Source organism: Cololabis saira, chromosome 19 (assembly GCF_033807715.1).
Source record: "Cololabis saira isolate AMF1-May2022 chromosome 19, fColSai1.1, whole genome shotgun sequence".
Lineage (NCBI taxonomy): Eukaryota > Metazoa > Chordata > Actinopteri > Beloniformes > Belonidae > Cololabis > Cololabis saira.
The window spans coordinates 31928965-31943216 of NC_084605.1; the positions used below are offsets into that span (position 1 = coordinate 31928965).

The following is a 14252-nucleotide window of genomic DNA, read 5'->3' on the forward strand; positions in this document are numbered from 1 at the left end:
AAACAGAAAATACATCTGTAATATTCAAGATGGACAATATGTTGGTTGATTATTGCACATATGAACACAATAAAATGACATACTGCTGAGAATTAAATGACTACATGTAAAAGTCACTATTTATTATGACCTCCATAACGAAGCAGAGTCAACTCTTCAAGGAGACTGCCTCGTCCAGATGTTTGTTGTGGGCTATGTGCACGAAGCAGTGTTACGTATTTCAGGTAAAATCTCAGATGGCACTAGAACATCCGGTATCCTTTCCCGTTGCAAGTAAAGAATTTAATTACCGTACGTAACTAAAGCAATCTCTAATGGCCTTTCTCTCCTGATGAGAAGCCACTATCAGTACCAAGAAACAATAAGAATAAAACCCCTTTTAATGATACATGGACTTGATATATTAGATCCAAAGTGCAACAACAAACATAAGCGTAATGCATTTTATGAAAAGGGGAAAATAACTTCTCGAGGGAAAGCATTTTGGGATAAGATCTTAATGGACACTGAGTGGAAGAAGGTCTGGACATTGCCTTATAAATATTGTATCTCCAATAAAATAAATTAGGTTCACATTAAAATTTTGCAGACTATATTGTAGTACGAGAGTTGTGGTTTTGTTGGTTTGAAATAAAAATGATTGATTGATTGATATTTATCCAACAAATGTCTATATCTCTAAATTCTTCAATATAGAAAACAAATGCACTTTTTGCAATGTGGAAACAGAAACCTTAACTAATTTATTCTACCCCTGTACCCGATCTATCAATTTCTGGGCTCAATTTGAACAATATTTAATGTCTAAAATCAAGACAAACATCTCTATTGACTGTAGAAGTGTGATATTATATTTTGTCCATGGAGAAAATGGCCTCACCTTTATTACAAACCAATTAATTGTGTATAGCAAATACCACATACACAAATGCAAATACTCCACAACTCCACCCAACTTTAAAAGTTTCTTACGTGTTTAAAGAGTACATAAAATACATTAAAGTAATTGACACCAAACTAAGTAACACATCCATAGATATATATGTATACAAGGGTTTTTTTTAAATAAGAATACTGTATTTACGTTAAAAAAAAAAATTAACCTTTTATTTAACCAGGAAAATCCCATTGAGATTAAAAACCTCTTTTCCAAGGGAGTCCTGGCCAAGATAGGGAGCAGCAATTACAACACATAGTTATAAATGACGGAAAACACCAACAGATTAAAATACAATTAAAAATTAAATAAAAAAAGCAAGCAAGTTTATGTCATTTTATTCATTCATTTATGCACTATTCTCCTTATTTCTGTTAAGTTTACTAATATTAATAACAATCTTAGTTTATTGTGATTCAATATTTTTTGATACTGGAGCACTTATCTGTCTTGTCTTTGTATATAATTTCTTGTTAAAAAAAACATCAACAAATAAACTCACCAAAATGGAGCCGCTTTGGATTAGATGACAATTTTCCTTTTTTCTCCCGTTTAACGGTGTGCTGTTCTCTTCTTAAAATCGTTTAAACCATTTTTTTTTTTTTTTTTTTACCAGATTTCCTCTTCTTAGCAAAATGTCTTTGACTAATGAAAACTGTACTGTCATGGCTTAACACTATAAAGTCTGTTTTTACATTTAATAGTAAAAAAAAAAAAGTTCCTTTTGGAGACATAATTAGGTTTTATAATATTGTGTTTATATTTCAACGTGAGCTCAGTGTTGTGACATATGGATCCAAAATGACTTTTTTTGTGCAAATTTGACTGGAAATTTCACTCAACAAGTCTATCAACAGTGGACAGTAAAGTCACGTTTCTTGTAGTACGTTTATATGCAGTCAAAATTCAGGTTATTGCTAATATTCCGGTTACTGAAACATTGGGATCTCCCTGGTGATTATTTTATTTATATATATATATATATATATATATATATATATATATATATATATATATATATATATATATATATATATATATATATATATATGTGTGTATATATATATATATATATATATATGTGTGTATATATATATATATACATATATATATATATATATATATATATATATATATATATATATATATATATATATATATATATATATGTATATATATATATATATGTATATATATATATATATGTATATATATATATATATGTATATATATATATATATATATATATATATATATATATATATATATATATATATATATATATATATATATATATATATATATATATATATATATATATATATGTATATATATATATATATATATATATGTATATATATATATATATATATATATATATATATGTATATATATATATATATATATATATGTATATATATATATATATATATATATATATATATATATATATATATATATATACATATATATATGTATATATTTATTATTATTATTATAATAATCATTCAGGATATCTGGATCAAACAAGCGACGCGCGGAGAACGTGATGACGCATTTACCGTCATTTCCGCTTCCTCTTCCTGTATCCAAATTCAAAACAAATGCTGTTTCGCGCAACTTTTCGCTCACCTTCTTGTAAATCACGCTATCCCAGTACTTTCTACCGTCTACAAATGCCAAAATGTTCATATCCTGCACTACATTTATAACGTGATTTGTCTCCTCCTCACTCACTCAAAAGTGTGGCGTGGTCTTGCGTTTCTCCGTGTTTATAAGAACTTCCTGGACTCAAAAGACCAGAATTCCTTGCGAACAGAGCATGCGCAGAAAACCGATTCATGTTCCGTTTGATCGGGATATCCCGTCCTCCCGTCCATGCAATCCACTTCCCTTCTGGCGGACTAGTCCTGTATTGCTGACGTTGTGCAGAGTGCCGACATAGCACTGAAAAGAGGAACTAGATGGATATGTCAAAGAAGAAAATTGGTTCTGGAACGACGTGTGCGGTGGTTGGTTGTACTAACTCGAGAAGGCGCCTGAACACATGGTTTGATAGAGAGTGCTACGAACACAGACCAGCTACGAAGAGGCAATGCCCATGCGCTCCGTTGTTTCGTTTTTTTCGCAAGCCTGATACCGACTGGGAATCAAGGACTTGGCTGAAGGCATTGAACCTAAAAAACCCACCGCGCAACATTTATGTCTGTTCGCATCACTTTGTTGAGAAAAAACCATCAAAGAATCATCCTTTCCCTAAGTTGTGGTTGGGTTACAATCCCTCTCCCCAGCCAAAGAAACCCACCAAGGGGACCGCTGCCTCCCCCCAGAGAAAGAAACGCAGACATGACTCTGTGGGTAAGTTCAGCCACTTTAGCTATGAAGCTGACAATACTGTTCATTATGAATTTAATTATGAAGTTGTCATACACTAACATTAACTGCGTGTACATGCAGTCAATAAAACCTGAATATTGGAATATATAACCGGAATGTGCACGGCCATGTTAACACCAATAACCCCTTTGAATAACCTGATTACTTTTTTTATTCGGATTACTCCTTTTTAAAACCTGAATATTTGATCATGTATAGCCAAAACGGGATTTGTTTTTAATGTAATGGTTGTGTGTTTGTGTATGTTGGATGATTGTGGGCCTTCTGAGTCCGTAATAAAGATTATTATTATATCCCGATCGACGGAACATGAATTTGTTTCTGCGCATGCTCTGTTCGCAAGGAATCCTGGTCTTTTGAGTCCAGGAAGTTCTTATAAACACGGAGAAACACAAGACCACGCCACACGTTTGGAGTGAGGAGGAGATAAATGTAATGAAGGATATAAACATTTCTGCAATTGTAGAAGGTAGAAAGTACCGGGAGAGCGAGATTTACAAGAAGGTGAGCGAAAAGTTGCCCGAAGCAGCATTTGTTTTGAATTTGGATACAGGAAGAAGAAGCGGAAATGACGGTTTTTGCGTCATCACGTTCTCCGTGTGTTGCTGGTTTGATCCAGATATCCCAAATGATTAATTACCATGTATACAGGGATAACCCTGTTTGCTCACACATGGAAATGGAATATTCCAAATGTTTCAGTAACCGGAATATTATCAATAAACCGAATTTTGACTGTGTGTAAACGTAGTCTGTGTACTGCTCCAGTCCAGTAGATGGTGGTAATGCGCCTTTGATCCGGTTGTAATTCAAACCGAAAGCAAGCAGCGTGTCCTCGGCGTTATTTGAAAGTCTTCTGACTGACATATTTCAGTATACCTGAAATATTTCAGTATACCTGAAATATGTGACCATGTGGTCCCACAGTTCTTTTAGGAGACTGTAAAGGGATATAGGCTTCCAGGAAGAAAAAAAGATGAAGAAAAGGAACTATTTATTTAGTTAGTAAGTAAAATACCACTTTTTTGTGCTCTGGGGATGCAGTGATGAGGTCTCATTTGAAACGTTTGAAGACGGAGGACGAGCCCCCCGGGTTTGAGTGGAGCATCTGGGGGGAAGACGAGTCAGCCACGACTCTCCTCGGGAGAGAGAACACTGGTCCTGATGTGGAGGCTGCAACGCAGGTCTGGAGGGAACACGGTTACCATAGCAGCCGCCCACTCCCTCAGCGTGAGTAACTTGTTTTCATTATTTTTGAATGTATTTATTTTGGTAGGGACAGTGTACATCAATCAACATTTTCTTTTAATAAAAAAATAAAATGTAGATGCACCCAGATTGCAGCCATAGGCTGATTTCCATCGGTAGTCCCCCTGCCAGATGTAATCAGCAAAAATCATAACAATAATAATAATCACAAAAAAAGAAAAACAATATAGCACACATAACATGGCATATGCATTCACAATAAAAGTTAATGACGATAAAAACCGTGCTGGGGAAATGAATGGTTTGAGAACTAAAGTGCTGTAGTGCTATTTTGTATCTGCTGTGGTACACGATAAATACTAATAAATAGTTAAATAGTTGAATATTAAAGTGCTGCCAGTACATGAGTATGGTACATGCAAAAATAAAATAAGTGAAAGTAAAGAGAAAAAAAAACGAGGGGGGGGGTCTGTACGGGGTGTGTAGATGAAGTTTGAGATTGCAGCAATTCAAAGTCCGGTGCTTAGTTATTGTTATAATTGTGACTAGTTGTGGTTGTTATATTGTGAACTAATTAATGTATAAGCAGTGGAGGAGGAACCAGACAGTCATAAATACAAAGTGATGATAGATAGAAATTAATCATAGGAGAGAAAAAAAAAAAAGGACCATACATTGCATATCAACAGTGGTTACAAGTTTGGTTACTTATTAACCATTTTTTTAAGTTAGTTTTGAATGTCCCATATGTGTTACAGTCTCGGATCACAGAGGGCGTAGTATTCCATATGTGACTACCTGCAACCGAGAGTACAGCCTGCCCACGTGATGTGCGCCTGAACGGGATTATACAGTCCCCTCTTGCGGTGGCCCTGGTCGTATAGCTGCTATTTTCATTTTGTTTGACATAGTCTGACAAGGGAGGCGGTGCCAACCCTTTTAGTATTTTATATATTGCAGTCATACTTAAATTTAGTGAAGTTCTCAAAACTAAGAAACCTATGTTTCTGGAGTATGTGACAGTGGTGATGCGATATAGGTTTTTTGTCAAATATTTTAATTGCTCTTTTGTAAAGCGATTCAATCTGCCTTAGTGCGACTGTGGTAGAGAACGACCAGTTTGTAAACCCATATTCAACGTAAGAAAAGATCATTACATGCAGAAACACCTTGGCTGCTGCTGTAGTTATTTTATTATTATAAACTTTATTAGCAGACACTTGGTCCAGAATACAAAACAAGATACAAAGACACAGCCATTAAAAACAAAGAGAAAGAGATTCACTTGTGCCATTCAAATTAGTTAAAAACATACAAACATTTACTCCAGTGTTTCCAGAAACAGGAGGAGAACCATATATCGCTCTGTGTAGTCTCTGTTAAGGCCATAATTAAAACATTCTTTGACTCCTTCAGTCTACACATAAATCTAAACATAAAATTCCTCAGTACAGCATGTAAAGTGGGTCACAAACATTTCACTTGCACTTGTCCATCTAGGGAGTTTTAGAAAAATTCTAAAAGCATCATTGTATGCCACCTGTAGCCTTTTCATTTTTCATCATGAACATTTCAAAGGTTGCTTTCTTTGAAACGACGTGAAAGTTAATCTGTGTTGCATACTGGGAAGAAAGAGTTAATAGGCAGCCAATTTATATAATTATATAATAAATAATCAGTAGTCTTGCCTGGTCTAAATAACGATTTCTATACCCTAAAGTTAAGCAAAACAAAACGGCACTCAAAACAACCCAAACACCCAAAGTAAGGTAGTTAGTGTTGAGGCAAGCTGATCTTTGCTAAGCACTGTTCTTCTACATGTTAACTTTCTGCTGTCATGAGTACTTAAAACAAAACTGTGTCAGAATTAATAGTATAGTCGTACAGCACTAGAAATCAATCACTGACTGTGTTGTAATTGAATTTAATCTTCATTAATAAATGCATATGACAATTTCTATATGCAAACTGTTAAAATGTAGTAAGTGACATAACCTGTACAGACCCCCTAAAGAGTTGGTTCGAAGCCCGATTTTCATGAGTGAACAACTTTTTTTTTTTTAAATATATTTCTCCGTATTTTTACTTGGATTGCTCTGTTAGTTTTCTCAATTTTCCAAGGTTTTCATCACTTCTTCCAGTCGTTTCTTGTCCACCTCCAAGTTTAATAAGTCCTGCAGTTTCTTCTACCCTGTCTGAAATTTTTGGTGTTTTTCCCTCCATTTTTATCTGGGTTGTCTCTGTCATCTCCTCCAGCTGCAGTTTTACCCTCACCTCTTTCAGTTTCTCACCTGCCTCTGCAATTTGTTCTCCTCCATATTCACCTTGTATTGCTCCACTACAGTTTTCTTCAGTTCCAAGGTTTTCCACACCTTTTTCAGGCGGATCCTGACCATCTTCTAGTTTGTAGAGCTGTTGCAGCTTCTTCTCTGTCTGGAATTTTTGATGGTTTTCCCTCATTTTTACTTTTTTTTTTCAACATTTTTAACTTTAACTTTAACCCACTGCAGTAATTCCCTTTCTTCTTGTAATTGCTTCTTTACTGCATTAACTTTTTTGTGCATTAACTGTCACTACAGTTTCCCTTTGTCCATTTGAATTTTGTTCTTGTTTTACTCAATTGTTACTTTGGATTGTCCCATTATAGTTTTTATTTTATGTTCAACATTTCATCTCTACTGTTTTAGCTCCATAGATATTCCTGTCAAACAAAATGTGTGTCTTGAAGGTACAGGAAAAGACAGTAATACGACATTCCTACAATAAGGAGACACTTTATTAGAAGTTTTTTTTTTTTTATAGTTTCCCCTTCAGTGATTGATAAAGTAATTTTGAATTTAATTTGTTTACTACTATGCATACTTGTCTATCTTACTGCGTAATTTTGTGTCGTGATGTGTCCATAAGATGGTGCCTTGTGTACAACTAAATGAATCATTTCGAAGTACATAAACTAATAATTAAAAGGGTTATTTCCTGCAGTAAAAAGCTACTTTTGACTAATGTATATTTTAAAACTTATTTTTTCTTTTCTTTTCAAACCAAACATCAACTATTGTCATTTCTTTTTAACTAGGTGCACTCAACGGGGCAATGGGGAGGATGCAGGACCTGGAGGAGCTGGTGTCCGGCCTCGGCGTCGCTGGACATTTACTGGATAGATGGTGTGTGTCTGATGAAGACTTCAAACATTTCACAAAGTTCCCATCTAAAAACATCTTTTTTGTTTTCTGGAAATGTGTTGAGCCTTCAGCATCCATGATTGAGTTCTGGTCTAAAGCAAACATCATTGGAAATACCGCTTTAGGGAAAGATGCTGTCAGACCAAGCCGTGAGCGTAAGCTTCCACTTGTTGATGAGTTTTTTATGTTTTGCTTGCATGTTGCTGTTGGCATGAGAGAACAAGTTCTGTCTGGAATGTTTGGAGTGAGTACCTCCACAGTCAACCGGATACTAATCATCTGGTCAAACTACTTGTACCACGTGCTGGGAACAGTTCAGATCTGGATGACACGGGAGCAGGTTACACGAACCATGCCTGTAAAGGTACAGAACGGATGTCCAAATGTGAGAGCGATTGTTGGTTGTGTAGAGTTCGAATGCGAGAGCTCTGAAACAACTACCTTCCAGTCCGAAAAACTGTCAAACCAAAAGACCTGTACCAAATTCAAAGCTTTGATTGGAGTTGCACCCTGTGGCTCCATCACGTTTGCATCAAAGTTGTTTACTTCCTCCATCTCGGACATGGAGTTGACAAGGCAGTCAGGAATCTTGAACCTACTTGAGCCAGGTGATGAGCTTGTAGCAGACAAGGACTTTGTCATCGGGGACTTACTACTGGATGTTGGAGCAAAACTGATAATGCCACCTTCAAAACACAAAGACGATTTCAGCAAAGTGGACCATGACAGAGCCCAGGCCATTGCACAACTCGGTATCCTTTTTGAGAAAGTAATCAGACGGATAAAAGAGTACCAAATTTGGGATTCTCCATTACCTCTCACTTTGGCAGGCAGAATGAATCAAATGTGGTCCTGTTGCTGTGTGATGGTAAATTATCAGGGTTCTGTGGATCATGATGTGCCGATTGACGAGCATTTGTATGCAAAATTTGCAGAAGAGGGACATCTTTTCAGCAACAGTCCGCAGAAAGATGGTTAAAATCCACTTTTGTTAAAGAAGCATCACTCAACTTGGAGAAACAGCATTACCAGTTTTCAAGACATAAAAAATAAACACCCGTTTGTAAGAATTAAAGTATTTAAACTCGGACAAAGCATTAGAAATGTTAATTTTCTCAAGAAAAAGAGATATTTTATTTATTTTGATCTTGTGTTTTTCCTGTCTTTTTTTTTTTTTAACTTTTCACTTTAAATTGAATGACTTGTGCTCAATTCTTACTTCATGGCATGACATCCTGGGTTGGGGAAGTTTACAAACAACCCTGGGGTAAGGATTCACTTAACATTGTAGTCCACGTAATCGCTGTAATTCCACCCACTGCCAAAAGATCGTGACTATAAGCTGAAATGTGCTGGACAAGCAATAAAGACCTTTTAAAAATGACAAGTGTTGCTGGGTTCCTTATGTCTACACTCAATATACTTCCAGATTATTCTATTCCACAGGTTTTCAAACTTTGTGGCCAGACCACACAAAAGGATAAGCATGCCAACTTTGACTTATGTGCCATACTTCTCGTCTTGCAACTCTGTAAACCTCAGTTTACAGAATATTTAGAAATTGAAAATGTTTCTTTATTTTTTTTATTTTTAGTCAAAGCATTTACTGAGGGGTGGAAAAAAATCAATGTAATAAATCAGTCTTTTTATCTTGTGATGGACTGAGAGACGACCTATCTGGAGTGTATCGGGCCTCCTAGTGACGGCAGACTACATCATTTTGACCCTGGACAGTATAAAGCGGATTAAAAAAGAAAGGAGGTTGATAAACTAAAGAACTTTGAACAGATAACTAACTGCAAGCCTCATATGTCGGCATGGAAACTCAGGAAGGTACATAATTGTTTTGATAGTCTAAAAAGAAAGTTAAAGAAACAAAACTAATACATTGTTTTAAAGAAGTAGAATTCACAACGGACTGATTGTTTCAATAAGCTATACGGTACCTTTTTATAAGGTAAACAATAATAAACCTTAAAAGAATGAAATAAATGCATTTTGGGTGTGTTTTATAGAAGAACAAATAGTATTGTGTTATTATTACTATATACAGTTAGTAATATTTATCACATGAAAGATTGTTTCATAATTGGATAGTCTTAATTAGAGGGCATTTGGATTAAATGAACACAAAGAAAAAAACGAGTGAATTAAAGAATTTGATTAGAGGGGATAAATTACTGATGTGAAGTGAAATAAAAAATGATCCATCTTTGTTTTCTAGGTTATGTCATGTCAAGATTTCCAGTCGATAAGCCCCGCCCCCTAGTTGGACAGATCCAGCTCCTTTAAACTAAACAAAAGATACTTAAACTACCAGTAATGTATTTAAATACCTTCCTTCACAGCTCCCTTTTTCAATATAATTTGTTTATTTTTTTCTATATCAGTCAATTGAAATTTAAAAAACCTGAGTAAGCGCTTATGTTAAAGATTACATGAGATATGATTATGTTCTCGAGTAATCTCGCGAGATTGCCAGCACGGACCGTCATCTTGCATAAGCGTTACTTCCGGAAAGCGTGACTTTCCCATCGCTGACACATTTGAATGGTCTGGGATACAGTTCTCTTGTTATAATGTTATTTTTATCGAACAGGATAAAGGTATGTTCTCTGGCGTTTACCGCCGCCCGCCTGTACAGCAGCGCTCCCGCAGCCGCTAATAAAAACCCCGTGGTGTACTTTGACATTGCTGCAGACAACGAGCCACTGGGCAGAGTAACCTTTGAGGTGAGGAGATTACAAACACAACACGTGTTTTCACTTCATATGTATGCACACACAAAAAAATCCGTCCACGGGAAATCCTGTCCGTGTTACCCTTTTTGACGTTCAATTTGCAGGGAAAAGTCTGTTTGTGTGCCAAGTATAGACAGAAAAGTGAGAACAAATTGTGCACATTTCCCCCCTAAGGCGTTTTAATTTTCTTTTCAGCTCAACGCTGAGGTTGTGCCAAAAACTGCTGGTAAGCAATTACTTTGTTTTTCTCCCTTTTCATGTAAGGGTGTGTATGCACCTGAGTTATTATAGTTTGGTAACTAGAACTAAGTGAAAAAATTGAATAAAAAAATAAAGATGTGTATAAAGCTCAAACTAACTGAAACGAAATAAAATTGCAGGTATAATTAACTTTTTTTCTTTATCGTTTTGTGCCTTGTTTTTTTTTATGTTTGCAGCTAAAGTTTTTCTAATTACTAATTCAGTTTTTTTCTAATTATTCAAAGGAAAAAATAAAGGATTCTTGTACTGTACGGCATTGTTGACATTGAAGATTCTTTTATCCTGGCTTTTTCTGTAGTTACTAGTTTTTTAAAACTAAACGGAAATAATCAAACAAACTGAACACAAAAAAAACTATTAAAAAATGCAAAAGAATTATAACTTTGGTATGCACGGGCAATTTTCTGCAGAAAATTTCCGAGCGCTGTGCACAGGAGAACATGGCTTTGGTTACAAAGGATCCATTTTCCACAGGGTGATCCCACAATTCATGTGCCAGGTACGGCTTTTCTCTATTATGTGCCTTTTTGTTTTCTCGGTTAGATATATCAGTATAGGTACAATAATCCCTTTTGTGTCTTCAGGGTGGAGACTTCACAAACCACAATGGAACCGGGGGCAAGTCCATCTATGGATGGAAGTTCCCTGATGAGAACTTCAAACTGAAGCATGCCGGACCTGGTACGAAGCCCATCTTCTTCTTCAATCAAGTGTACTTTTCCTGTTAAACATCAGAAAATGTAAACAAGAAAGTTTCTGGCCAATCAAGGCGAGGTTAAGCAATATTCAGTATTAAAATACCAGGAGTGTAGCTGGGCTGTCTGCAATTAACGGAGCAGCGCAGATAAATCAAATACAGGACGGGAGAAGCTGAACAGAGATGTTCAATTGGACTTCTTTACTAGTTCTGTGTGTGTATATATAATAAATGTAAATATATAGTTTACAACTGTTTTCATGAGCTAAGAGCAAATGTTTTTTGGCCCAAATAGTGAGTCACATAATGGTAGCAAGAACTGCAACTTGTACTTTTGCAGGAGCATTACCTTAACTTTCTCTGCAGTATAGTTTTGTCATACTCATGTTTTAACACTGAGTGGCAGTGTTTTACAAATGTTCATGTAACTGCTTATCAGCAATTACTGCTATTGGGTCTTTCTTTCACCTAAAACAGGCATGATATGAGAATGTGGTCATTATCTAGTTCCAGCAGCATGAAAGTGATCAGTTTTACAGGTGTGGCTCCTGATTCTTAATGCGTTGATGTTTGCAAGCTAATTCTGCACTTGTTGCTTTTAGGTATATTATCTATGGCCAATGCTGGAGCCAACACCAATGGATCCCAGTTCTTCATCTGCACCAGTAAAACAGAATGGTAGGTCCTAGCAGATGCCATCAAGATGTCACCCTTGTGAGGTTGTTTGCATCCATTTCATCACTATTTGTTTATGGGGCAGTTTGATGCAGATGTTTTCTGTAAACATTAGGGGTGGGTATTGGGAAGGACCTCACGATACGATACGCATCACGATACTTGAGCCACGATACGATACAAATTGCGATATCCCGATTATGCGATATATCGCGATATTCTACATAGTTCACCGAAAAATTTAAAAATGCATTGCACATCTTAAAATCCAAGTTGTATATATGTACATCAGATGATAGTGATAATGCATTGGACAGACAGTCAAAACACAATGAAAAGTGCAGTGTGTGCATTATTCTTGGATACAAAATACTCAAAATAAAATGCAGTGTCTCACCCACACTGAAATTGAAATCACAAAAATACAGTACAGCTACTTGCCCCTGACTTAAAATGACAAAAATAAAATGCAGTGTCTCACCCACACTGAAATCACAAAATAAAGTGCAGCTAGGGGTGGGCAAAAATATTGATACGGCAATATATCGTGATACATACATTGAATATCGATATCGTATCGGGAGACTGTGTATCGCGATATATTGCCGTATCAATATTTTTTCCCACCCCTAGTAAACATTGTGTAGAGGAAAAAATGTCTCGACAGACAAATCATCACATAAGAGCACAAATTGTAATAATTATTTGTTTCCATACTGTATTTATTCAACATAATATGCATTCCCTACATGTTAACAGGCTTGCTTTTGTGCAAAAAGAACAGCACTTTAGGATAAAGATGAGCGCAAATGAGACATAAGATGACTTCCTGCTGCAGGGACAGATTACTTGAAGTAAGGGTTCAGTGGTGACTGGTGACTGGTTTTAAAGAAGCTGCCTCTTTACTGGGGAAGCTGGTAAGTTTTAACATGAAAGCCAGAATGTCGGCCTTTGAACGGCAGATACGCCACAGACACGACAACATTGCTCAGCATAAAAGGAGGCGTTGACCTTGATCATCTCTCTGTCTGAGGCAGCAGTATTAAAACAACCTCTTCTTCTTTAGGCTGGATGGCAAGCATGTTGTCTTTGGCAGTGTGAAGGAAGGAATGGACGTGGTCAAGAAAGTGGAAACCTACGGTTCACGGTCTGGGCGAACCTCCAAGAGGATCACTGTCACAGACTGCGGAGAGCTCGACTAGACTCCCCTGTGAGCGCTGGATGCAGTTGTTGTCTCATCTCCTGCTGTAATTTTAATAAAGAAGTCAGAGTGAAAGAGGCCCTTTCTTCTGCCGTGGCACCTGGTACTGCTCTTCTGTGCCGAACATACATGATCTGTGAGCCTCACCTGTGTTTTATAGGGACTGGAATGCTGCATTAGTCCTTTTTTCAGGTAACAATAAACACACTTGACTGTGTCAAGTTATAAAATGTGAATTTAAACTTGTAAATCTGGTAATTTTTGGAGAAGGGAGATTTATTTGTTTAAAAAAAGTACTTTTTTTTTTTTTCTACTGTATAAGAGGTTGTTCTGGCCAGTTGGGTTTTATGAATTCGTTAAAACATTTCATAAAGTTCCCGTAAGAGAACTTGAGTTGACTGAAATAAAACAGTCTGAGGCAAAATGTGTGTCTGCGTGTGGCTTTATTGGGAAAAAAATGTTTTATCACCGGCAGAGGGGTGAGCTCACCGTTTTCAGCCTCCCTACCTGCTCCTGTTCTCCTCATCAGCATCAATCCACTAATAATCTCATGCAGCAGAGTATTTACCCTGATCCAGCCCGTTAGGAAGGGTGAAGTTCTGCCAGGTCGGGTTCGGTGCCCTCTGATAAGAGATCCTTCTCTTTTGGGCTCGGGCCGATGTGAATGGCAGGATACTGTTAATTTCGGCAGAGGGTGTGTGTTTGTACAAGAGGGTGTTTAAGCCACATCTGATTTTTTTTTTTCTTTTCCTCAGCAGCAACATCTGGATCCATTAATGTTGGGAAAGGTTGTTTTAAGCATACCTCTGACCCCCAGGAACCCCCACACGTACGCGTCGATACGGCCGAATGTGTAATCCATGTTCACGTAGAGCTGCGTTGATATTTGCTTGTTTAAAGCACTCTAATGCGACAAACTGGTCGTCACTCAAAGCAGCTCCTATTTACTGTA

At 36.5% G+C, this 14252-nt stretch overlaps 2 protein-coding genes across 2 annotated transcripts; both read left to right on the forward strand.

Annotated features, from left to right (window-relative positions):
- Positions 1-2838: 2838 nt before the first annotated feature.
- LOC133419145 (uncharacterized) lies at positions 2839-9091 on the forward strand. The gene is made up of 3 exons (XM_061708158.1): positions 2839-3295; positions 4379-4564; positions 7620-9091. The coding sequence occupies exons 1-3, from the start codon at positions 2902-2904 to the stop codon at positions 8702-8704; spliced, it is 1665 nt and encodes a 554-aa protein (XP_061564142.1). The 5' UTR covers positions 2839-2901; the 3' UTR covers positions 8705-9091.
- A 1128-nt stretch (positions 9092-10219) lies between these two features.
- Positions 10220-13724, forward strand: LOC133418769 (peptidyl-prolyl cis-trans isomerase A-like). The gene is made up of 6 exons (XM_061707603.1): positions 10220-10457; positions 10662-10692; positions 11138-11226; positions 11312-11408; positions 12027-12102; positions 13166-13724. The coding sequence occupies exons 1-6, from the start codon at positions 10305-10307 to the stop codon at positions 13299-13301; spliced, it is 582 nt and encodes a 193-aa protein (XP_061563587.1). The 5' UTR covers positions 10220-10304; the 3' UTR covers positions 13302-13724.
- The last annotated feature ends 528 nt before the right edge of the window (positions 13725-14252 follow it).

Bases quoted from the DNA above. Each gene is read 5' to 3' on its own strand.
- LOC133419145 (XM_061708158.1), top strand. From the start codon at position 2,902: ATGGATATGTCAAAGAAGAAAATTGGTTCTGGAACGACGTGTGCGGTG. The intron at 3,296-4,378 runs GTAAGTTCAGCC...CTGGGGATGCAG, and splicing joins ACGCAGACATGACTCTGTGG to TGATGAGGTCTCATTTGAAA. The intron at 4,565-7,619 runs GTGAGTAACTTG...CTTTTTAACTAG, and splicing joins CAGCCGCCCACTCCCTCAGC to GTGCACTCAACGGGGCAATG.
- LOC133418769 (XM_061707603.1), top strand. From the start codon at position 10,305: ATGTTATTTTTATCGAACAGGATAAAGGTATGTTCTCTGGCGTTTACC. The intron at 10,458-10,661 runs GTGAGGAGATTA...TTTTCTTTTCAG, and splicing joins TGGGCAGAGTAACCTTTGAG to CTCAACGCTGAGGTTGTGCC. The intron at 10,693-11,137 runs GTAAGCAATTAC...AATTTTCTGCAG, and splicing joins GGTTGTGCCAAAAACTGCTG to AAAATTTCCGAGCGCTGTGC.